Source organism: Mauremys mutica, chromosome 1 (assembly GCF_020497125.1).
Source record: "Mauremys mutica isolate MM-2020 ecotype Southern chromosome 1, ASM2049712v1, whole genome shotgun sequence".
Taxonomy (NCBI): domain Eukaryota; kingdom Metazoa; phylum Chordata; order Testudines; family Geoemydidae; genus Mauremys; species Mauremys mutica.
The window spans coordinates 114271663-114297560 of record NC_059072.1 but is presented as its reverse complement, the minus strand read 5'-3'; the positions used below and the strand labels follow the sequence as shown (position 1 = coordinate 114297560).

The window sequence follows — 25898 nt, the reverse complement described above, 5'->3', positions numbered from 1 at the left end:
ACAAAAAAGTATTAGAGAAGGCAACAGCTGGATACAAGAAGACCGGGGAGTACAAGGAAACAATGTACCCCCCAGGCTGGGAGAATCGCACCACCACTCCCAAGAGAAATCAAACAGCGGTGGTGGTTAGTGACTCCCTTCTAATGGGGACGGAGGCATCCATCTACATGCCTGAATGGCATGCTGGGAGGTGTACAAACCTAGTGAGGTGGCTTTAAACTAGGTCTGGGCAGGAGGCAAAAGCCCACAGGTGAGTCCAAAACATGGAGACCTGGGTGAAAGGTCAGAATGTGGGGGGAACATTGACAATTGTAGCATGCACAAAGTTGAGACAAGAAAATATAGTGAAGAAATCTAATAAACATCTTGGATGTCTGTATACTAATACAGAGAGTATGGGGAATAAACAGGAAGAAGTAGAAATACTAGTGAATAATCACAAAAACCTAGGGCCCTACCAAATTCATGGCCATGAAAAAAGTGTCAGACTGTGAAATCTGGTCCCCCTCCAGCAAAATCTGGTCTTGTGTGCTTTTACCCTATACTATACATATTTGATGGAGGGAGACCAGCGTTTCTCAAGTTGGGGATCCTGACTCCCCAAAGGGAGTTGCAGGGGGGTCACAGGGTTATTTTACGGGGGGTGTGGAATTGCCATCCTTACTTCTGCACTGCCTTCAGTTCTGGGTGGCTGGAAAGTGGCAGCTGTGTGACAGTGCCCCACCAGCAGCAGCTCAAAAGTAAGGGTGGCAACACCATGCCACGCTTACTTCTGCGCTGCTGATGGCGGCGGCTCTGCCTTCAGAGCTGGAGTCCCAGCCAACAGCCACTGCTCTCCAGCTGTCCAGCCCTGAAGGCAGGGCTGCTGCCAGCAGCAGCGTAGAAGTAAGGGTAGCAGTACTGCAACCTCCCCTACAATAACCTTGTGACCCCCCCACCCCCACAACTCCTTTTTGGGTCAGGACCCCTACACTTACAGCACCATGAACATTCAGATTTAAGTAGCTCAAATCATGAAATTTACTATTTTTAAAATCCTATGACTGTGAAATTAACCAAAATGGACCACAAATTTGGTAGGGCCCGACAAATGACATAATTGGTATCATAGAAACTTAGTGAAATAATTCACATGACTGTAATATTGGCATAGAAGGGTACAGCTTGTTCAGGAAGGACAGGCTGGGGAAAAAGGGAGGAGACGTTGCCTTGTATAACAAAGATGTATACGCTTCCACCGAGGTTGAGACAAAAGTGGGAGGCAGACCTCTTGCTAGTCTCAGGATAAGGATAAAAGAGGGGGAAAAAGGGTGATGTCATGGTAGGGGTCTACTATAGACCAGATAACCAGGAAAAAGGGGTGGATGAGGAAAAAAAAAAACTAATAAAATCATCCAAAACACAGGAATTGGGTGGTGATGGGGGACTTCAACTAACCAGACATCGGTTGGGAAAATAATACAGCAGGGCATAAATTATTCAGCAAGTTCTTGGTATGCACTGAAGACAACTCATTATTACAGAAGGTGGAGAAAGACTATGAGAGAGGCTATTTTGGATTTGATGCTGACAAAGTGGGAGGAAGCAATTAAGAATCTAAAGGTGAAAGGCAGCTTGGGTAGCATGAAATGGTAGAATTAATGATTCTAAGGAATAGTAGGAGAGAAAACAGCAGAATAAAGACAAAGGTCTTCAAGGAGGAGTTTAGTACTCAGAAAATTGTTAGTTAAGAGTCTGTGGGAAGCAAGTCTGAGGGGGAAAAGAGTGCAGACTCAATAACTGCATTACAAAGAGACCTTCATTCCTTCCCAATAATCTAGAACCATGATACAGAAGTTGTTCTGAAAAAAAATATATATATATACACAGACACACAGAGAACGTGAAAAAATGGGTGTTGCCATACCAACTATAACGAGTGTAATCAGTTTAGGTGGGCTATTGTCAGCAGGAGGAAAAAAACTTCTGTAGTGATAATCAGGATGGCTCTTCTTGTCAATTGTTGGGGGGGGGTGTGTGTGTGTGTATGTGTGTGTGTGTATATATATATATATATGTGTGTGTGTGTGTGTGTGTGTGTGTATATATATATATATATATATATATATATATATATACACACACACTTTCCTACTGTATTTTCCACTGTGTGCATCTGATGAAGTGGGTTTTAGCCCACAAAAGCTTATGCTCAAATAAAGTCGTTTAGTCTCTAAGGTGCCACAAATACTCCTGTTCTTTTTGACAAGCTAGATGTCTTCAAGTTGCAGGGCTTGATGAAGTACATCCTAGAACACTTAAGGAACTGATTGAAGAGATCTCTGACCCATTAGCGATTATCTTTGAGAACTCATGGAGGACAAAAGATACCTGAGAACCCGAAAAAAGGGCAAATATAGTCCCTATCTATAAAAAGGCAAACAAAGACAATCCAGGGAATTATCACTCCTCTTAACTGCTGTCCTGGGAAAGATAAGGGAGCAAATAATCAAACAATCTGTAAGCACCCAGAAGGTAATAAGTAACAGTCAATATAGATTTGTCAAGAACAAATAATGTCAAACCAAGCTTTAGCCGCCTTTGACAGAGTAATAAGCCTTGCAGATAACTGCTTCTGCTTCCCCTATCAGTGGCTCACAATTGAGCTGGAAGGGCATATTGAGTGGGGTTCTGATCAATTGTAAATGAATTGGATAATGGCATAGAGGGTACACATATAAAATTTGTGGACGATACCAAGCTGGGAGGGGTTGCAAGCACTTTGGAAGACAGGAATAAAATTCAAAACAATCTTGACAAACTGGAGAAATGGTCTGAATTAAAAAGGATGAAATCCACTTTAGGACAGATGGAAAGAACTACACTTGAGAAGGAATAATCAATTGCACAAGTACAAAATGGGAAATGACTGCCTAGGAAGGAGTACTGCAGAAAAAGATCTGGGGATTATAGTGGATCACAAACTAAATATGGGTAAACAATATAATGTTGCAAAAAAAAAAGCAAACATTCTGGGATTTATCAGCAGGAGTGTTGTAAGCAAGGCACAAGAAGTAAATCTTCTGCTCTGCTCAGTACTGATAATTCTAGCTGAGGAGTTATTGTGCCCAGTTCTGGACACCACACTTCAGGAAGGATGTGAACAAATTGGAGAAAATCCTGAGGAGAGCAACAAAAATGATTAAATGAAAGCCCTGGGGGAGTGGCAAATGGACAGTGGGGAGGGAAAATGTTGCCAAGTATGCTTCTAGGTAGCTGGCAGGGGTAGTTGCAGAGTTTGTCTCCATTCCCACTTATGGAGGAGAAGAATAAGCAGCCAGGCTGTACCAATGGATGCCTGTAGATGGGAGGTATCTCAGGGAGTGGAGCAGCTCACAGGTACTTTTGCAACAGTCCCTGCCAGGTAGCTGGGGTTGTCACCAGGGCTGGCTTTAGGACGATTCAGCTGATTCCCCGGAATCAGGCCCCGTGCCCCTAAGAGAGCCCCACAACATGCTGAAGGAGCTGCTGCCGAAGTCCTGCCAGTGGCTTCGGTGGCAGCTCAATCACTGCCGCGGAGGAAGGTCCCTCCACTGAAATGCAGACGATTGAGCTGCCGCCACCGACAGTGCCGGGACTTCGGCGACAGCTCAGTTGGCTGCCGGTGCCTTCAGCGGCATTTAGGCGGAGGGACCTTCCTCTGTGACAGCGATTGAGCTGCCGCCGAAGACAGCGGCAGGACTTCAGTGTCAGCTCCTTCGGATCGGGCCCCTCGGTGCCTAAAGCCAGCCCTGATTGTCACTCCCAGTTCAGGGGGGAAGAGTAAGGGTACACTTACACTTACTTTTAAAACCCACAGCAGTGAGTCTGAGTCTGGGTCCAGAGACTCAGGTTTGTGCTACAGTGCTAAAAACAGTAGTGTAGACATTCAGGCTCAGCCCCTGAAGCCCGAGCTCCAGTCTAAGCCACAATGTCTACGTTGCTGTTTTTAGCACCCAGCCCTTGTCTGTAGACCCAGGCTCTGAGATCCCTGCAAGTTTTGCAGACATATCCTGAGTGGCCTGGCTGTGCCACTGAATGCTATGCTCATGGGCTGTATTTAAAAAAATTTAGTAGAAAGCATTACACGTCTGCTCTTTGAGAGGCCTGCAGTGTATATTCCGTTCTAGCCATACAGTTGCATGTGGATATTTTATTAAAACTATTTTCTTTAGATTTGTGGTCCACCCCAAGTATTCATTTAAAGATGTATATTAAAAAGGATCTTTTCACTATTCCTATCCTATTCTTCTCCTTGTTGCATTACTGGAGTTATTCCAAGAAGAACATACTGCTCTGGGAGCCCAGAGCACACTGGTGATGTCAAGAGCTCTACACTGTACATTTTAAATAGAAATTCAGAACAACTTCTCTATCATGGTTCTAGATTATTGGGAAGGAATGAAGGTCTCTTTGTAATGCAGTTATTGAGTCTTGTTTCTGATTTTGTTAAAAGTTTCTTATCTATGTTCCCTGAGCCAGTAGATCAGGGCTGCTCAAATTTATAATTCATAGGAGCAATTAAACAGTAAGCAATTCTCTTGTACTATTTTTGGATAATTTAATTTTTATTTGCTTCTTCTGAGTGTGAAAATTTAGTAACTTGATAAGTGTTAGTTCTAAAATACTTTGTTAAAGGTTATACCACTTTTCCTAATTATATTTTGCTGGAAATGCTTTGCCCCCATTGTAGAGTGACTGCTGAATTTGAAGGGCGATCTTTTGTACACTTTTCTTCTATGTCACATGGAATCAGTATTAAGTCAATAAAGTTTGAGGAAAGAGACCGATCTTTGAACCTGTTGATAATGATAGTGTGTTTTTCTGAGAGCTTTGTCATTTTGCATTTATACTTTTTTTCCCTTTATACCTACTGGACGAAACTCGGCTACTCCTTTTAGTACACCTCATAGAAAAATACAATTAAAACAGAAATTCATACTGTGTTTTCTTTCTGAAACTCTCACTGGCCCATACAGCAGTGCTGCAAAATTTCAGCATTCAGAAAAGAATTGAGGAAATACTGTAAAGAGATGGAGTTTGACAAAGACTACTGTATTAAGATGAACGATGGGAACAAAATTCCTGCAGTGGGATTTGGTACCTATTCCCCTGATGCAGTAAGTAAATCTTTCATGGCTTTCTTTGTCCGTAACCTGTTGATTAACATTGCTGGGCACTGCTATAACCATTGCCTGTAGACTCCAGAAAGATCTGCAAGATGAGATCGCTGTATATCTAGTTTATAAAACTATTGACAGTGTCTGGAAAGTGCTTTGGGGGTTTGAGTGAAACATGATGCCTGTATATAAGTGTAAGAATATCATCATTCTGTGAGAAATGGTTTTTGTGTTTTTATTATTTGAGTGAATCTCATGCTGATTCATGACTCCTTGACCTAGCTTTGCCAAAACATCTGATTGATAGCAACCCCAACCACTCACACCTTGAACCCCCACATGCATCTGTCAATTGACCTCTGTCCTGACCTCCAGCACCCAGCTATGCTAGTCCAGAGCCACTATGTAACTACCCAGGCATCTTTGCTCTGACAGCATTCCCTTTTCCAGTTTTCAGCCCGTATGTCTCTGCCAATGCATTTTGGTCCCAACCTCAGCTAAATGGAAACCTATTTCTTTTAAAGAGAAGTTAGTTATTTTTACTTGTAGTGCTGCTCACTGAATTACACTGAGGGAAGGAAGATGAGTACATTTCCTTTTTCTCCCTTCTCAACAGTCCTGCTACCTGCTGATCCCAGTGTGGAGGGGACGGGCCTAGCGGTTAGAGCAGGGGACTTGGAGTCAGAAGATCTGATTCTGCCTCTGAGTCACTTATGTAACTTTTGGGCATCTTACTTGCCTCTTTTTGTTTTAGTTTCCCCAGTTTTGTAAAATTCTGATAATACTTGAATTACCTCACTGGGTTTAGCTCATAAGGATAAAATTTTCAAAAGCACCTAAAAGACTTAGAAGCCTACGTCTCATTGAAAGGCACTTGGAAATGGCACTGCTTTTGAAGATTTTGCTCTGAGTTCGTAAAATTGCATTTCGATTCTCAGATGGAAGGTGCTAAAATGTGCAATTTATTACATTTTTTTAAGTCTTTACTTATTTTTCGCTCCTTATTCCTATCCATGACTCAGGGAGAATTAAGCCTGAGTAAATACTGTGTTTAAAAAAAAAAAAAAAAGTAAGGGCCCCTCTGAATAGGACAGCTGCATGTGGATCTTTTTCTTTCTACCTGGTACGTATCAGCCTCGTGGCACCATGGCATGTATATTGTCCTAGGAATAAAGGTGAAGCATAGACATTTTCTGTAGAGCTCAGTGTCTCAGCTCTTTCCAGTGAGTCCTTCTAATCAGCAGGATTGATATGATCTCTCTCTGCTTCCTCCTCCCCGAAAAGGCCACCTCCTAAAATATGACTTTCCTACACACTACAACCTGTGTCAACTGCAGCTGTTCACTCAGGCCTGTTTCTCAGTTATACTAAGGCACCTTAGGACCTCCACTCCACTCAGCAGAGGTGATGCATGGGATTTGAGAACCGTCGCCTGCTTCCTGCCAGGAGCTAGTGGATTGGAAGCTGGTGGGAGCCAGCTGGCCAGCTCAAGCCCTTGACTCTCCACACTGTGGGAGCTGGGGCACTGTCTGGCTGCCCAGCAGCCCTCCCTATCTTTCTCCCTGAGCCGGGCCACCTATGCACAGCCAGAGGCTTCCCGGGCAGGAAGGGTGGCACAGATCCGAGCTGACCTCCCAAATGAGCCCAGCAATGCAGTGCAGAGCCCAGCTGCCATGAGATACTCCCCAGGGTGCTCGCTCACTGTTGCCCTGGTGCTCCTGGCTCTGCAGCTTTTCCTCAGCCCAGAGGTGACATGTGGGTCGATCAGATGCAACCCCTCCCCCCAAAACATTAACTTGTGCCCACCCAGAGTTATGCATCATCTCTGACTGCCAGAGTGATGTAAAGAGTGTGACGTTGCACTCCATATGTTTTATGGAGATATGCTTATGAGTGTGAATATGATGTAACTGGAATATGCTTTATGCAAAAGGTCTCTTGTAAGGTATCATAACAAAAGTTATAACCTACTGAATATATGTCTCCTATTTGTATGCAAGTATCATTCCTGTATCTGAAGCTAGAAATATGAAGTATAACTCTGAGGTCCTATTGTAATTATGCAAAGTGTGGGTCATTAATGGTGGTTTAGAATCTTGATGGCTCCCATTGACCAGAAATAATCAGTTGTAAATGGCCTTGGTTACTTGAAAGCCTTCCTGTGTACATGTGGGCCAGACAATGGGGACTAGGGGGGGCCTTACAGTGACATGTGACCGTGTCACCTGATAATGAAATCCATCTTAAATCTGATACTTTTCCATTTAGAAGGAGGGATGGGGACCCAGAGAGACAAAATATTCCCACCTTGTGCCAAAGCTATAAAAGGGGATGGAGCAGGACAAAGGGGGGGCCAGTCATGAAAAAACCTCTGCTTACCACCTGAGATGTCTCCTGGAACTAACAAGGACACTACCAGAGGAAAGGATTGGGCCCAGACTAGGAAGGAGTCTAGTTTGTGAAAGAAGCTTGTTGGAACATCTCTGAGGGTGAGATATTACCTGTAATCAGTTTCTTAATGTATTAGGCTTAGACTTCATTTTGCTTGGTGACTTACGTTGTTCTTTCTGTTACTTGAAACCACTTAAATCCTACACTTTATACTTAATAAAATCACTTTTGTTTATTAATAAACCCAGAGTAAGTGATTAATACCTGGGGGAGCAAACAGCTGTGCATATCTCTCCATCAGTGATACAGAGTGAGAACAATTTGCAAACTTACCCTAAGTACGCTTTATACAGAGCAAATCGGATTTATTTGGGGTTTGGATCCAATTGGGGTCTGGGTGCTGGAGACAGGTAATCTGCTGAGCTGTTTTTAGTTAGTCTGCAGCTTTGGGGGCGTGGCTCAGACCCTGGGTCTGTGTTGCAGCAGACTAGCATGTCTGGCTCAACAAGGCAGGGTTCTGAAGTCCCAAGCTGGCAGGGAAAATGGGCTGAGAGGTAATTTCAGCATGTCAGGTGACAGTCCCAAGCGGATCTCTGTGACTGAACCCATCACAAAGGGGCCTTAGTGTAATGAGAATCAGGCCCACTTGTATTTATAAGGCCTGATTCTCCTTTCACTCTAGGTTTTATGCCATTGTCACTTCATTGACTTCAATGAGAGCAGATTTAGACCCACAGGATAGATTCTCTTTCATATTGCGGGAGAAATTGTTCAACAAATCCCTAGATGAAGCTTGAAAATTAAATTTAAAAAAAAGCAAATAGGAAATCAGAAACCAATTTAGGAACTAGCCTTCTTTGCCCTTCTCTGGTACTCCCCAAGAAGTTCATTTGCCCCTCCCTTAGGTCTTGCTTATCATTATTTTTTTTTCTTTATCACACCTGATTTATCTGCTAGGAAGCATGGCTATTATCAGACTTTTTTTAATCATTAATCTCAACCGAGTCAATATGGACCTAGCTGGAAGAAAGCTGAGTCATTATCAAGAACCAACAAGGGTTCATAAAATCATAGTTCTCACCAAACAGTTCTAATAGCTGCCTTTGTTACAACTACTCATGAAAGGAATGTGGTCCTGCCAAACCAAGAGTTCAAAACCATAAATCAGTTTTGGCAAAATCATGTTTGACTTACAAATCATGATATTTTTAAAAAAATAGTCAATAGCTCAGCCAGACTTGGGGTTCTAATCCATAGTGAATGTTGATATTAGATTCTAACAGCTCCTGGTCTCGGGGTCCTGTATTAATTGTCCTTTGAATCTTGTAAAAAGGAAAGCTGAAATAATGGGCCTGATTCTCTGTTACCCTGAATTTTAATGAGTCATTTACTCCTTTGCACAGTGAGAGCAAAAAAACCTGCTATGTCTGAATAGTAGCTTTTTACACCTACGTTCCATTTACTTTGTTGTGGTGTAAATGATAACATAAGATGCAGGGCAACAAAGGATCGGGCCCAGGATCCTTGAATTTCCTTTAAGGTAAATTTTAAATTCTAAATGTGCCACTCTACTTTGAAGTCTTTCTGATGGGGATCAAAGCTCTAGATGACTGGTATAAAATATCTCTAATCCAGAGAGATTGACACTACACCTTCTTAACCGGTAGGTTCAAAAAAGTAAATGTGAGGAGGCTACAAAGGTGGCTATTGAAGTTGGCTTCCGCCATATTGATGGAGCCTTTGTATATGGGACTGAGGAGGAGGTTGGGCGAGCCATTCACGAGAAGATTGCAGATGGAACAGTCAAAAGAGAGGACATATTTTACACAGGAAAGGTAAGTGGGTTTTGTTTAAAAACAAGTATTTTTACCCTACTGCTTCCTGTGCTAATTATTTTTTCTAATTTATGAAGAATGGTGTAACCTCCTCAAGGCCAGTATTGAAAGGATTCCCTTTAGGAGAGTATTATTCACGGACGTGGGAAATTGCTTTCTATACAAAGTTACAGGTTTGAGCACAAGGCTCATCTCTACATGTGTGAAAGCGAAGCTAAAATGGCCTCTTCGTGCCCCTCAAAGTACAGATCACCAGATGGAACATTTTATTTTATTTAGCCACAATGAGCCTTTCTAAGCTTCCTATGCACAATGGTGACTCTGATTGAAAGTGTAGATTTCTTTTGAAAAGTGATTATGTGAAAATGGCACCTTCTTATTCAACCAACGTGTTCCCTGTGTGCATTCACAGTCCTATCTGTTTTTTCAGTGGAAGAAAAAATAAGCTGTCATTCCTTTCAGCTCTATAGAAACAACATGGCTAAGGCCTGGTCCACACTAGGACTTTAATTCGAATTTAGCAGCGTTAATTCGAATTAACCGTGCACCCGTCCACACCAGGAAGCCATTTAATTCGACCTAGAGGGCTCTTTAGTTCGAATTCGGTACTCCACCCCGACGAGGGGTGTAGCGCTAAATTCGACATGGCTATGTCGAATTAGGCTAGGTGTGGATGCAAATCGAACTTACTAGCTCCGGGAGCTATCCCACAGTGCACCACTGTGTTGACGCTCTGGACAGCAGTCCGAGCTCAGATGTTCTGATCAGCCATACAGGAAAATCCCCGGGAAAATTTGAATTCCTTTTCCTGTCTGGCCAGTTTGAATCTCATTTCCTGTGTGGACGTCGTGGCGAGCTCAGCAGCACTGGCAGCGATGCAGAGCTCTCCAGCAGAGGAGTCCATGCAATCTCAGAGTAGAAAGAGGGCCCCAGCATGGACTGACCGGGAAGTCTTGGATCTGATCGCTATGTGGGGCGATGAGTCTGTGCTTTCGGAGCTGCGCTCCAAAAAACGGAATGCAAAGACCTACGAGAAGGTCTCCAAAGCCATGGCACTCAGAGGATACAGCCGGGATGCAACGCAGTGCCGCGTGAAAATCAAGGACCTGAGACAAGGCTACCAAAAAATCAAAGCGGCAAACGGACGCTCCGGAGCCCAGCCCCAGACATGCCGCTTCTACGAGGCACTGCATGCCATTCTCGGTGGGTCTGCCACCACTGCCCCACCAGTGACCGTGGACTCTGAGGATGGGATAGTGTCGAGGGGCAGTTTCTCGGCGATGTTCGCCGATGGGGAAGATGAGGAAGGGTTTGTGGAGGACGAGGCAGGCGACAGCGGTTACAATACTGCTTTCCCCGACAGCCAGGATCTCTTCATCACCCTCACAGAGATCCCCTACCAACCCTCCCCGGCCGTTAACCCGGACTCCGAATCAGGGGAAGGATCAGTCGGTAAGTGCTATAAACATGTAAACATTTATTTCTTAACAAAACAGGAATAAAAACTATATAAAAAGAAGGTCAATGCATATAGGTATCGAACAAAAATCCTCTTGGGACAGTTCAACGAAGCTCTCTGAGAGGTACTCGAAAAGCCTCCTTAGGAGGTTCCTGGGGAGAGGTGCCTTGTTGGGTGCTCCGTGGAAGCACACTCTTCCACGCCAGGCCATCAGGAGGTATAATGGGAGCATCGCCTCGACCAGCATGGCAGCATAGGGCCCTGGTCTGTGCAGGGATTCACGCAGCATTCGCTCTCTGTTTGTCCTGGAGACCCGCCTCAGGGTGATCTCGCTCGGCGACTGCTGCACCTAATTAGGGGAATTACTTTAATGTTACTATTGTGAATGCTTGACTTTTCCTTTGCATAACAATGACCGTCGTTTAACAGCCACGTGTTGTAGGCTGCAAAGGAAAAGCATACAGGGATCTTTCCCGGGGACAGCCACGAGGGGCTGGAACAGGGTCAGACTTTATGCTTTCCAGATTGCCTGCAGCAGGAGGGCCCTGCTATCCATTAACTGTTAAGCAGCCTAAAGTTTCCGGCTTACCAGGCCTGGCTGCTACACGGATTCTGCTGTCCTGCCCCGCTTGTCCGATCTCCAGTGCAAGACCCAAGGCAATTAAAGCGAATGCCGAAAATTCGAACTTGTCCTGAGAGCACATGAGATTAGGTGCCCTGTATGGTCTTGTTCACAGAAACTGAGTAGACTGTGTTCAGTGTTCGCAAACATGTATCTTTGGAAGGAAATCACTTCCTTTTTCCCAGCTGCGGCTCTTTCCCGAACTGCCCCGGCATCCCCCTCACAGAGGCTGGCGCAGATTAGGCGGCGAAAGAAAAAGACTCGGGACGAGATGTTCTCTGAACTGATGGCCATCTCCAGAGCCGAGGCGGCACAGCAGAGCCAGTGGAGATAGACCCTCTCTCAGCAGCAGCGCTCACACAGCGAACGGGAGGACAGGTGGCGGCAGGAAGACCAGCAGGCGACTCAAACGCTGCTTGGACTAATGAGGGAGCAAACGGACACGCTCCGGCGCCTTGTGGATGTTCTGCAGGACCGCAGGCAGGAGCAGAGAGCCCCCCTGAACTGTATCTGCAACCGCCCTCCCCCGCCACAAAGTTCTGTCCCCCCCCCTTCACCCAAAATCACAAGAAGGAGGGGCGCTAGGGGCCGTGAAAACTGTCACTCCACCCCAGCAGAGCGCTCATGTACCAAACAGCTCTCATTCCCTAAAGTATGAGAATTGCTTGCCTTCCTGGCTCACCCGATCCCAAATCCCAGTTTCATCCCCCAACTGTGTAGTTGAGTATTAAAAATAGTTTGCTGTTCATTACTGTTTCCGTCATGTTTCTTTGCAGAAGACTTTGTGTGAAGGGTGGGGGAGGGGTTTGTTAATTGCATAGGACAGCCACCATTAACAGGGTACAGACATGGGGGCAGGATCAACAGCAGGTCACACACAGAGTGCAGTCACTAGGCACCCGGGTCACTGTGTGAGGTGTCTGCTGCCACAGGTCAGTCTGGGAGGTGTATGTTGCCCCAGGGTCCGAGCACCTGGCATCCACAAATGGCAAGGCAGGCTGCCCTTACCATGCCCTTCCACCCTAGCCATGAACCTCTCCGATGCCCTGAGCCCCAGCCAGAGCCATCATCCCCCCACACCTACTCACCCTTCCCACACACCCCTCACCCCTTCCTGCAAACCCACCCCTTCCTGCACACCCTCCTGTAACCGTCCTCCCCCCAGAGACCGCTGTAGGAGCAGGAGCCTGTCAGTCCTCAAGTGTAGAAGCGGTATGTACATCACTGCACACCGTACCCACCACAGTCTGCGTCCCTGTTGTAACCCTTGAACGAGAATTCGTTAGTAAAGAAAACTTTGTTAATTAAAAATGTTCCAATAACTTTATTTTTAAACGTCTGTTGGAAGGGGGGAAACCTGGTGAACGGGGTATGTAACCGCTGAAAAAAGACAATAGTAACTGAAACAGGGGCAGGTTCAGCTTCTCTGTAAAGAGACTGGACAGTCATAGGTTACCCTGCTCTCTGAGGAACCTAGCTTTCAAAGCCTCCCGGATGCACAGCGCTTCCCGCTGGGCTCTTCTAATCGCACGGATGTCTGGCTGAGCGTAATCAGCAGCCATGCGATTTGCCTCAACCTCCCATCCCGCCATAAAGGTCTCCCCCTTGCTCTCACAGAGATTGTGGAGCACACAGCAAGCTGCAATAACAATGGGGATATTGGTTTCGCTGAGATCCGAGCGAGTGAGTAAGCTCCTCCATCTCCCCTTGAGACGTCCGAAAGCACACTCCACCACCATTCTGCACTTGCTCAGCCAGTAGTTGAAGAGCTCCTTGTCACTGTCCAGGGCGCCTGTATAGGGCTTCATGAGCCAGGGCATTAGCGGGTAGGCTGGGTCCCCGAGGATCACTGTAGGCATCTCCACATCCCCAACACTTACTTTGTGGTCCGGGAAGAAACTACCTTCCTGCAGGCGTCTAAACAGATCAGAGTTCCTGAACACACACGCGTCATGAACCTTGCCCGGCCACCCGACGTAGATGTTGGTAAAATGTCCCCTATGGTCCACCAGTGCTTGCAGCACCATTGAAAAGTAGCCCTTTTGATTAATATACTGGCTGGCCTGGTGGGCCGGTCCCAGGATAGGGATGTGAGTGCCATCTGTAGCCCCACCGCAGTTTGGGAATCCCATCGCGGCGAAGCCATCTATGACGACCTGGACGTTTCCCAGGGTCACCACCTTTGAGAGCAGTAGGTCAACAATTGCGTGGGCTACTTGCATCACAGCAACCCCCACGGTAGATTTGCCCACGCCAAAGTGGTTCGCTACTGACCGGTAGCTGTCTGGCGTTGCAAGTTTCCAGAGGACTATGGCCACTCGCTTCTGCACACTCAGGGCTGCTCGCATCCGGGTGTCCTGGCGCTTCAGGGCAGGGGCCAGCAAGTCACACAGTTCAAGGAAAGTGCCCTTACGCATCCTGAAGTTTCGCAGCCACTGTGATTCATCCCAGACCTGCAGCACTATGCGGTCCCACCAGTCCGTGCTTGTTTCCCGGGCCCAGAATCGCCGTCCCATAGCATGAACGTGACCCATTGCCACCATGATCTCCACGGCACGGCGTACCGTGCTTTGTGAGAGGTCTCTGCCACTCTGACACTTCACGTCCTCACCGCGCTGCCGGAGCCTCCTCGCCCGATTTCTCAGCAGCTGACTGTGGAAGAGGTGTTCAATAAGGTGCGAGGAGTTGACAACGGCCATAAGTGCAGCGATGATCGCAGCGGGCTCCATGCTCGCAGTGCTGTGGCGTCCGCGCTGTCACTGACCAGAAAAGTGCGCGAACAGAGTTCCCGCCGGCGCTTTCAAGGAGAGAGGGCGGAAGTGATGGTTGAATGATGACAGTTACCCAAAACCACCCTCGACACATTTTTCCCCCAGAAGGCATTGGGGGCTCTACCCAGCATTCCAATGGGCAGCGGGGACTGCGGGAACTGTGGGATAGCTGCCCAGAATGCACCGCTTCCAATGTCGACGCTTGCCCCGTTAGTGTGGACTCACAAATTCGAATTAGTGTCCTTAGTGTGGATACACAAATTCGAATTCATCAGGTCGAATCCACAAATTCGACCTAAGTTAAATCGAACTACTCCTGTAGTGTAGACATACCCTAAGGGAGAGTCAAGTGGATTTTATTCCTCCTCAGGTCTCATCAACAACATTGTTTACTAATTTCCAATCAATAACACTTCTACAAACCAATTAAAAGCAAGGGATTATCACTGAGAGCAAGATTTTTAGACATTGGGGTTGCAAAGGTGTCAGTGAGCGTATAATTTGTTCTCCAGCATCTTTATTTCTGAAGGTGTTGGACAAGAAGCAAAGAATCCTGCGTGATCCGGATTGAGTTTGTGGAGCTGTCAGTTGGGAAAGCATACTTTTACTTGTAAATGGGGCACATTTGTATTGAATCACTCAGTCAATATTTAACACCAAAATCTCATTTTTACAGAGTCACTTTTCAGAGTAGAACCACATAGTAAATGGAGATCCGATGGCAAAAAAAGTAGAAGGGGGTTCTTGGGGTGGGATTCTTTCCACATTAGGACTGACATCTTGTAAGAAATGGCATTTGTATGAACTCCCATCTCCTGGTACCCAGAGACAGACCAGAATTGTGTACAGAACTCGGTCACATACCAAGGAACATCTTCCATTCCATTCTTCCAAGGGCCAGCTAATGAACTCAGACAACAGGAGTGATTCCTAACAACCAAGGAGAACAAATTTAGCCAGAAAGATTTTAACCCTGAGAGTGGCCTCACATAGGGTTCCTGTACTGAGCAAGTGCATTTCTCACATCCTGGCTGTATTTCAGCCCTAACCCTGCTTCTTCAGGAAACATTCACTTCTCACTCTCATGTGCATCTTTGCACATAACCACACAACCCTTCTGCCAGAAAAGTAAAGCCAGCGGTATGCCATGAATAAGACAATTTAGAAAAGTGGTTTTTACAGAAAGAAGAGAAAAAAGAGAACTTCTTCAGAAAGAACAGTTGTTTTTGAATCATTACAGCTTGGGAGTACCTTTCACCGTCCTGAACTTGTCCAAAGCTGCCTGGAACAATCACTGAAGAAACTTAAGTTTGACTATCTCGATCTCTTCATTATCCATATCCCTGTGTCTCTAAAGGTAAACATTTTATTTAAAAAATATACACAAGAAAACAAATGTTTGGTAGTATATCCACGGGCCAGAGCAGAGCTCTTTTTTTAAAAAGAGACCCATAGTCCATCTAGTCATATCTCCAGCCTACAAAAATAGCCTATGATGGGTGCTTGAGGGAAAGGCAAAAGACAAAAAAAAAAAACTTATGCATGAGGCACGCTCTATAATGCAAAAAAAAAATGGGGGGGGGGGAAACTCATATTGTGTCTCATTCGCAATTGATATATAGTAATCATGTAGGTTAACAGTCTTATGCTTTTACTCCTTGCTATTAAAACATCATATGCTACCTGGGTTCATTCATATATAATATATATATATATATGAACATCTATATATATCTTAGTGCACTGGCAAACTTACAAACTGTCTGTAAAACTCTTTAATTCAAATATACACTTAATGATCAAAAACTAACTAGTTACTCTGGAAATTCACCAGTAATCTATAAAACTAATCTGAGGTTACTGTGATTACCCTTCTCTCTCTTCCCCCCACCCCCCAAGAAATCAACTATAACCTCTTTAGTTCATTAAGTCAAGTTTCTTTCTCTTTGTCAATGAAGATGTCATTTTGTGTGACACCATATCATGATTTATCTGTACTATCTCTAGGCCCTAATTGCTTTCCACATGCATGCTTTGTTTTCACAGCGTATAAACACGATTTCTGATGCAAATAGTGTTTCACTGAGCTAATTAATTTTCCAGTATTCACATTTATTGTCTTATTTACTCAAAATTATTTCAGGCATCTAGGGTGAAATTTACTCATGGAACACAAGGTACGCTATATATTTCAGTCATATATAGGTCTTTTACTCAAAAGTGATATGTAGCTAAATTCTCTAGCTCAGTTTGACAATTTACAGAGGCTGCTCTGCCTCTAGAGAAGTAGGAAATTCAGTTCAGTTCAAGGTAGTTTTAATTCAAATGATATCAGTTTTGTTCTGGTGCTGCTGGTAGGGAAATTCTTGATGACTGGGCAACGATCCAGCTCTCAGTCTCTCATCCAAATATTTTTAGCTTGTGGGAATCCAAATGGTTTAGATAAAACCATTCTATTATTTTTACCAGCTTTAGTGTTCGACACTTTCCCTCCTTCCCCACTCCTCCTGGTTACAACTCCTTCCTTGGCCACAAAATAGTTAAAATCCACTTGTGTAAAAAAACATCACGACCAAGGGGGATTTTCCTTTTGTTTTTAAGCCTGGGCCAGATTTATCACCAATGGATGAAAACGGAAAACTCATTTTCGATATTGTAGATCTGCGTCAAACTTGGGAGGTGAGTGACATGAATAACACAGTGTTAATTAAGAGCCCGTCCAGTTCCCTTAGTCAGCCAGCTGACTGTTACCGGGAAAGTGTTCAGAGTTCTATGTTTTTTAGTCCTATGACCTTTTTAGAGGGTTAGAGAGACTGTAATTGTTATGTATGTGGGAGGCTGGGATTGTTAGTAAGATTTGGTCTTGAACTGCCTGTTGATAAGGTGCAGATTCACACCAGCAAGTAACTACGTATATAAAAACGGCACCTTCACACTTAACAGATCTGACAATTGTGTGTATTGAGCATCACTGCTGCCAGCTTTAGCGACACAAATAAGTTTGGGCTGCTTTTTGCTCCAGTTAGCCCAGCAGCACCAACTAGTGATGTTCCTTCTTGTGAATCATCAACAGATTTTCTTACTAAAATCAAATCAGTGACACCTGTGTTAATAAAATGATGTTGCTCAAGTGTCACTGAGGGCATCATCTGGAGACGTTGGGGCTGCAGAGGTGTAATTGAACTGTTCTTCTTAGTGATGATGCACAAGTTGAGAAGAGTCCAGCTCAATTGTCAGATTTCAGCCAGGTCTGCATACAGTTTTCATCCCACTTTAACTATGTCATTTAGGGGGGTGATTTTTTTTAACAAAATAGTTGAATTGGTGCAAGCCCTAGAGTGAAGGCAGTTTTACCAGTACAGTGGTACATTGCACAGGGGTATTTTATTCCCATAAATTTATGGGAATAAACTATACCACTACAGGCTCCTTTATAGCAGCATGACTGTACCCCCTGGGAAAAATTATACCTTTCTGACACTCCTCTGGGGCAAGAAGAGGCATCTCTCTTGTCTCAAATATCCTTTTCTGGACAATTACATTACTATAGATCTGGTTCAGAGTGCGGCGTATGGTCTTCTGCCTATACCCTTAGTTCTAGGGGTATAAAATAGTCTAAATGAAGAAAAGAGCACAGTAATTCTACAGCCCTCAAAAAAGGCCAGGTCCCTGCAGTCTCCAACAGAGTGAAGATTTACAGTCCCTTGGCAGGAGACCTGGACTTCTGGTCCCCTAGGTGCCCAAGCAACCAAGGCCAAGTCCCAGGGCTCCAAAAAGAGAAGTATAGAAAAACCAGTCCCTCTACTTACTTAGAGGGCCCAAGAGGCCAGTGCGCTCAAGCAATTTCCCCAGGAAACAACCCCTGTCCTCTGGGGAGCTCTAGCTCTGTTTTCACCAGATTCCTCAGACTGAGCCAGTATCCTCCCTTTTAAGCACTTGCCATTAGCCAAGCTTGACAAGTTTCATAGGTGCGGTGGGTTGTGCCCAGAGAAGCTCTTTAACCCTTTCTGACTGCTGCGGGAGCTGCCCCATCATACTAGGAGAGGTCTACTACATCAGTGTCAGACTGATATAGTTAAAGCAGCACAATAACTGTGCGTAGACCAGACCTTCAATGAGTGTTCAGGGCTGCTAGTTAAATGAAATGTATTTTCACTAGTAAACTGAGCAGATTTGAGGGGGAAATCACTGAGAGACAACAAACATGAAACCTCACGTGCCTTTTTTATAGAATCACTCTGTAGAGCAGAACCGCACTTTGAGATGCTTTGGCCTTCCCTGGTCTTAGGGCAGGGATATTGTCAGCGACAGAATTGTAGTCTGGGCTTTACATGTGGTGGTTTCCACAGAGGAGGGATGAAATATTCCTAGAGTCAGCCAAGGTGAGGACTCCATCAGATCCCTAATTCTTTAGCTAATGCTCTTGGAGTAGCTCGGCATTGCAGCTTATTAGTGGGCCAGCCTGTCAGCTCTGAAGAGCTAGGTTCAAAGTCTGTCCACGCTTACCCACATTACAAAGTCCACCACTCACTTTAATACCATTGGTGCTTCTATATCAAGAGAGGCCAGAAATGAAACACAAAGGGGCATTAGGTTAGAATCAAGGTGCATTGGTAGAGCTTTGGGGGTTCTAATTATCCATTATCCCTGGTTCTAACTGGTGTTATTGGTTCCTCATTTTCATGAGTACTAACTGAACTCCCTTATTTAAAAAGAAAAAGCTAAAACTTCTTCTGTGATATGTGTTTTCCCTTCAGTGGACTCTAGCAAGCTTTTTCTATTAAATGTAAAAAGTAAACCGAATTTACAATATCTGTTTTCATAGCACTGCTTGTGGTCTGAGATTCTGTAGTCATTTCCTGGTGTATATCAGACACCACAGTACGGCTACTATCAGTAAATAGAGACATTCTAATGGTGACCACTGCACTTGTCCATCTACTTCAGTATCTCTTGTGTTTCCCCCTTACTTTTCATTCTGAATTTTTGTGTGTTATAAAGCTCTTAAGCTGATGTTCATAGTCCCATACTTATGTGGTACCCTTATTTCTGTATTGTTCACTAGCAGTGATTGGGTATTGTTATGTCTTTGAGTTCTGTATGTATGAAGGATTAATTAGAGAGGAAGCTATGGAGAGAGGCAGTGGCCAGATTGTCTACTTTCTACTGGAGGAAAAGATTACTTTGGACAGAGATCTGATGCCTAAGTGAACGGTTGGAAAATGATTGTCTCTAAATCAGAGTTTCTTTCTAGAACAAATCAAACTTCCCCTACTGTATGTGTAGTAATATTTTGGTGGAATAATTTTATATTGAGTGGGCCCAATTGAGTGTAATTTTTCTAGTCTCTCAGAAATTATCCTACCACTAGTGATAATGGAACTGGCCATTGTTGTTTTCCCCAGGCCATGGAGGCATGTAAAGACGCAGGGTTGGTGAAGTCCATTGGAGTGTCCAACTTCAACATCAGACAGCTGGAGATGATCCTGAACAAACCAGGGCTCAAGTACAAACCTGTTCTCAACCAGGTAAAATGCTGACCTTTGGGTAGAGACCTAAAAGTGTTGAGTTAGAAGAAATTCAGAACTTGTAGTCAGTGAAGAGTTTCATTTATGGGGGGAACTAATGTCCAGCCTTTCTTTTAAATAAAAAGGGAAACTTCCTTATTGCTCCACTTCAAGTAGACACAAGCCACAATAGTTAGACCTGATATTGAAATCCTCAGAATTTGTGGGTGTTGCGACAGCTGACGTTAAAGACGGGCCATTAGCAGCTATAGGTTCAGGTTCTGAAAAAAAATAGTTCTATGTTTGGAACAAGGGCTTTGTTTGTGCCCATCACTGAAATGATGAAAAACTTATACATATCAAGAAAGAATGAAGTAGAAAATACCCATAAAGGAAACAGTCTCTGAGAAAGTCAGGAGAAAGATAAGCTCTGTACATCCAGAGATCCTCATTCCGCTGCTATGGGAATAGACTTTCATAGCAGCAGCCTTTCTGTTCTTGGAATGTGAGGATGTTTTGTTACCAGGTTGTCCAAACTCATTCTCAGAAATGTGGCTTTCAGGCAGTAGGCTCAGAGAGAGATGATTCAGATGGACTATGTTGTTTTCTTACCCATTTTCCTACCCTTCACATAGATACCCAGATGTATTCCATACATGCTGGATAAAGAGAAAGAACTGAGTTATATATGATAAGCAAAATAACGCAGGATATGCACAGTATCCCATAGTCAGTTTTTGAAAGTCATTTTGCCTCTCAACTAATTTTTTTCAAACTTGGCATAGAACAAGTTCTGTATGGAGGATACTATATAGGTAGGAGGTAATTTTAAAATTTTAAATCTAAATTGTTTTAAATTTCATTATTAAAATATGCAAGGGAAAAAAGTCTTATCTGGTGAAAAACATAGTTGGACAACTCAAAAATGACTGAACTGATGTTTGAATTCCCTCTCCCAACTCAAAAATCATTTGAGAGTTGAGACCAAGCATGAGAAATTTGGACCAGGAGACCATTTTAGGGGAACTTATCAGCCACTGAAAATAAGGGCTTAGAATGAGAGTGCCATCTCATCCATAACTGGCCCCAGTACAGACCCACAGAACATCCATAAGTAACAAACTCAATCTCTCTCTCCAACTAATGGTCATTGCTTTAATGGCAGTGTTAGTCCAGGCAATGATTTTGATCCATGTCCTAGCTATGTAACAATATACGATGGGCCAAAATTAGTATCGAAACTGAGTAAGACAAGCAGGACTTGGTTCTCACAATCCTTATTAAGTCTATCCTCCCACAACGTGGCTTGGCTTCTGTCCTTTACTAGTCAAACTGTTGCTTGGGATTTATCAGCTAAACTGCACCCCAGGGTCACTTGCACTGCCAAGCTGTATTTTAATTGAAGGATATTCGATATTTTAGTGTACTGTGTCCTGTTGACATAATGTCTGATGTTTCTTTTGTCTGACTGCTGCTGCTCATATGATCTGAAATCTCAATTTTGGGTTGTGGGTTGATTCTGCAGGTTGAATGTCACCCTTACCTGAACCAAAGCAAACTGCTGGCATTCTGCAAATCCAAGGATATCCTCCTCGTAGCCTATTGTGCTCTGGGCTCACAGAGAGACAAGATGTGGTAAGGAAAGAAACTGGACTGTGCTCTCAGGTTTAGAACCTCAAAAATGGGTTAGAGGGTATTTTCCCCTCCTTCCATCTTCAATGTATCTGATACTTACAAAGTTATATAATAAAAATGAGAGCTGGAAAAGACCTAGTAGTTTATTTTCAGATTGTACAGGCATTGTCCTCACTAGGCTGAGATGACTGCATTCCTCATCCCAGAAATGCTCCCTGTTTCTCTGTTTCCCTTCTAGGATAGACCAAAACACCCCAGTTCTGCTGGAGGACCCAGTATTGGGTGCAATTGCCAAAAAATACAACCGAAGCCCCGCTCTAGTAGCCCTGCGCTACCAGCTGCAGCGTGGTATCGTGGTCCTCTTTAAGAGCTTCACCAGAAAGCGTATTGAAGAAAACTTCCAGGTAAAACAGGAGTGCAGAGAGAAGATGATGAGGGGGACACTTCTGAGATGTGCAGATTTAGATGGGACACCATAGAGGATTGAGAACTTTTGTGCCCTTGTACAGGATGGCACTGCAGGATCCTACCTGAGAACTGCGCTACGCAATGTCTGATAGTTCTCAGGCAGGTTCTCTATTCTTAGAGAAGGCTTTTGCCACTTTAAAATTTGAACTGTGTAACTTGGCACCCACTAGAGAACAAATAATAATATGGGGGGGAGAAAACCCTGGAGTCCTCCTTGCGCCTCCCAAAGGAAACATTTTGAGGGAGCAACTGATTTGTAGAGCCCTTTCCCAAAATGACTAACGCTACTCTTGATATCAGATGGGAATATAAGCCCCTTTGAGCGTTGGAATGACAAATGATCTTCCAGTAGGAGTGTGCCCCTTTCCTGCCCTCAGCCTCTTGCCCAGACCATTGGTCCTCTCCAAACTCTGATCTGTCCTCCCCTGCCCATTTTAGTCCAGAATCTTAAACATCCCAGGTAAATAAGGGTATAGCATCCCTTGATCTATTTTCCATACCCAAGGAACAAACCTTACAATATCAGACTGACAGATTTATTCTAGATGAAGGTGAAAACAAACCAAGAAAGAACATCTGTGTAAGAGAGCACAGTGTGTATCTCCTCTGTAAGATGCCCTTTATATCTCAAAATGGCAGCTGCTTCTACAGACAGCAGATTGCTAAAAGTTCAAAGGTGAAATACACAGAAAATAAAATCACAACAGTTACATAGCTAGATAACCTTCACCTCTGAAATATATAAAATACAGTGGAAAGAGCAGGGCAAGATTAATATACCTATTTCATTTCTTTTCACTTAACATGGGCTTTGTGTTTCTGTAAATGCACATACATCCCACTATTAGAAGGGCTATGCCTGGCAGGAATATTCAGTGTTTGATCCTGTCTTCTGTGTCAGGTTTTTGACTTCCAGCTCTTTGAGGAGGACATGAAAACTATTGATGGGCTGAACAAAAACCTTCGCTACCTGAACTTAATACAGTGAGTCACACTACTTTGTATTTTAGTACTCTGTGGAGAGGCAGGAGAAAGGCAGCAGTGGTCCCCACACAAAGAAATAAGGTTTTGTGTTATACTGACCCTAGTGATCACAAAGGATGTACTTAGGATCATAGCTATTAGGACTGGAATGGAGTCATAGACTTTAAGCCCAGAAGGGACGACCAGATCATTTAGTCTGACCTCCTGTATATCACAGGCTACCCACACCACCCACTTGCTGAACCCAACAACCAAAACCAGACCGAAGCATTACAGCCCACAGGAGCCCAGTATACAAGGTCGGTGAGATAATATCTTTTATTGGACCAACTTCTGTTGATAAACAAGCTTACACAGAGAGCTCTTCTTCATATCTGGGAAACGTGTCACAACTAAATACAAGGTGGAACAGATTGTTTGGCGTAAGTAGTTAACACACATTTCAAGGGGCCATTCAAGGTTACACCCCTTTAGCACCCTTCCATTCATGGGGGGGGGAAGAAAGGAGGGGAAGGCAGCTGGGGGAAGTGTAAATAGATTGTTGTAATCCATAAATCCAGATTCTCTTTTGAGTCCATGATTTTAAGTGACTAACAAAGTTATGAAGTTAAGCTCCAAGGTTCATATTTTGAAAATGTTGTGCAGGTTTCCTTTGAGGATGAGGACTGATAGGTTTGTTAAGTGTTCAGCCACAGATGATAGGGTGTTTTTGTATTATCACTTTCCTGGGTGACTTCATTTGGGAATTTAGTGATTGTCTGGTTTCACCCACTGGATGAGGTTTACCACATGTTGTGATAGGCATGTGTAGGATCCAGGGATCTTGAAAAGTGTATTGGGGTGGGGGAGGTTGGATCCCTGTACCAGTGGCAGGATTGCATGTTAATCCGGCAGGGTCTGGTGCCACTTTGAGTTTTTGTATCCTGGTCTGTGGGGAGCTTGCTTCTGGTGATGAGATTGAGTGGGTTGTTTGGAGGCCAGAAGAGCGGGGTTCAGCTCATCAGAAGCAAGCTCCCTACAGACCAGATTCTGTCCCTCTGACCCACAGAAGTTGGTTCAATAGAAAATATTACCTCACCCACCTTGTCTCTCTAATATCCTGTGACCGACAAGACTACAACAACATTGCACACAGGAGACTAGAAAATTATGTGCCACAGGCAGCGAACAGGAGAGACTGAGGTGCACCAGTGCCTGAGGCCCCCACAATGACAAGATTTGGCCCGTTATCCCAACACATTCCTAGTAGTCATTTATCTCATTTAGCCTTGCTCCAGTTTCAAGGCAAAATAACAACTTCCCTTGAATGCCAATGTCATTGTCTCATCATCCTAAGGGTTATAAATGTTTCCAATGTTCTGGAAACTCTGGGATTCGTCCAGGGCCCCTCTAGGGTATTTGTTGTGTTCTAGTGGCATCAGCATAGGGATCTCTCTGGTGGTGAAGAACCCACAGAGCAAGGTCCTGTGCCATACCCTCCAAGATGTTGGCACAGGGGATTCGCTGAAGGCACTTCTGGGGAGAGAGTGTGGCCAGGGTGCTGCTGTGCTCCAGCAATCTCCAGATAGCAGAGAGCATCTTAGGAATTTAGTCCAAGGATCAGAGAGTTGCGAATTTGTCCTTTTGTGGATACACCGCTCTTCCCTCCCCACCCACCCCCCAGCTCTGCACAGTGCCACAGGGTGCAAGGAGTTCAATTCTCAGCTGTACCCAAATAACCCTGATCTTTGCAGAAGTTTGGGTCTAGATTAAACATTCTTTGATCTGGGTGGCCTTTATATCTGCAATGGGCTAAACCAAAACACACCCACATTTTGGATCCAGATCGGGAACTTAACTTTATAGTTTGGGCCTCTCTGTATTTTAAAGACAATTTTTCCCGCTTCATAAAAGCCCACTATTATTTGTTCTAGCCTCACTATTTACTGAGAATAATCATCTTTTGTAACAGCCTTCTGCCATAGGCAGTCACAGACAGTTATGAGACCATTCTGTCATGTTTTCTCCAAGCTTTATTAAATTCCAGGTGAACACGGGTATTAGTTATAATAAACTGTGCCGTAACGTAATGTCCTCTCAGTAGAGACTATACATTAGAGCACTCATGTGCTGAGATAATACAGTGATGGGCCTAAAGAAAACCCTAGAACAGATAGATACCATTGCATGTCTGCTCTTTGAGAGTCCTGTGTTTTGCACTCAGATGGCCTAGTAATGCAATTACATGGGGATATTTAATAACTGTTTTCTTTTTAGACTTGTGGACCACCCTCAGTTTCCATTTAAAGATGAATAATGGAAAGGATACTTTCAGTGTTCCTGATTTTATTTCGCATGTGAGGAATCAGTCATACATTTCATCTCCTTGCTCCATTCCAGTGATTAGTCCCAGAGAAGCACACTGTTCTGGAAACCCACCTTCTGCTGGTGATATCAAGAAATCTACACTGTACATTTAAACAGAAATTCAAAACAACTCAGTCTCTGAATGGAATTGTTCTGGATTGCTAATGGGGGAAAAATAAAGGTGTCTGTGTAATGCACTTATTGAGTCTAGTCTCTATTCTTTAATAATTGTTTCTTTTCTTCATTCTCAGAGCCAGCAGACCCAAGCCCCTTAGAAGTGCTCTGTGTGAGGTGCTGTGAGTCCCCGAAGTGTGGTTGGCTGAGCCGGTTTGAAAAATGAGAGGGTCTGTCCACTTTGGCGGGCGTTGACTTGATTTAGCAGCTTGCAGGATTAGACCCTGAATATAACAGAAACCATAGACTAAAAATCCCACAAAGTGGATTCCTTAGCTCACACAGATATAAAAACAGGCAACACTTCATAAAAATTAGACATAACACAGTCTCTGTTCACCAAGCAAGGTACTGTTTAAATATTACTCAGGGCCAAATCCACCCCAAGCACTATGTAGGCTAGTGTGCAGCTGTGGAGGCCAAGACCAAAAAAGTAAAATCCAACAAGAGTTTTTTTAATTAAAACATCAATCCCAGCACTGCAGAAAAACTTGCAGCAGCAGCCCGTGACCCAGTCTTCACACAAACCCACTCACACTTCCTCGTACGTTTTTAAACTCAGACTGCA

The 25898-nt window shown here is 44.2% G+C and overlaps 1 protein-coding gene across 2 annotated transcripts; it reads left to right on the top strand.

Moving 5' to 3' along the window:
* Nucleotides 1–4827: 4827 nt before the first annotated feature.
* Nucleotides 4828–25353, top strand: LOC123352169 (aldo-keto reductase family 1 member C3-like). 2 transcript variants are annotated; one of them, XM_044991960.1, is made up of 9 exons: nt 4829–5138; nt 9197–9364; nt 15457–15573; nt 16818–16895; nt 19622–19744; nt 21249–21358; nt 21597–21762; nt 22728–22810; nt 25067–25353. In XM_044991960.1, the coding sequence occupies exons 1-9, from the start codon at nt 5052–5054 to the stop codon at nt 25104–25106; spliced, it is 972 nt and encodes a 323-aa protein (XP_044847895.1). In that variant the 5' UTR covers nt 4829–5051; the 3' UTR covers nt 25107–25353. The 2 variants fall into 2 exon arrangements, with proteins under 2 accessions (XP_044847904.1, XP_044847895.1); XM_044991969.1 differs by lacking the exon at nt 15457–15573 and having other exon boundaries at nt 4828–5138.
* Nucleotides 25354–25898: the final 545 nt, after the last annotated feature.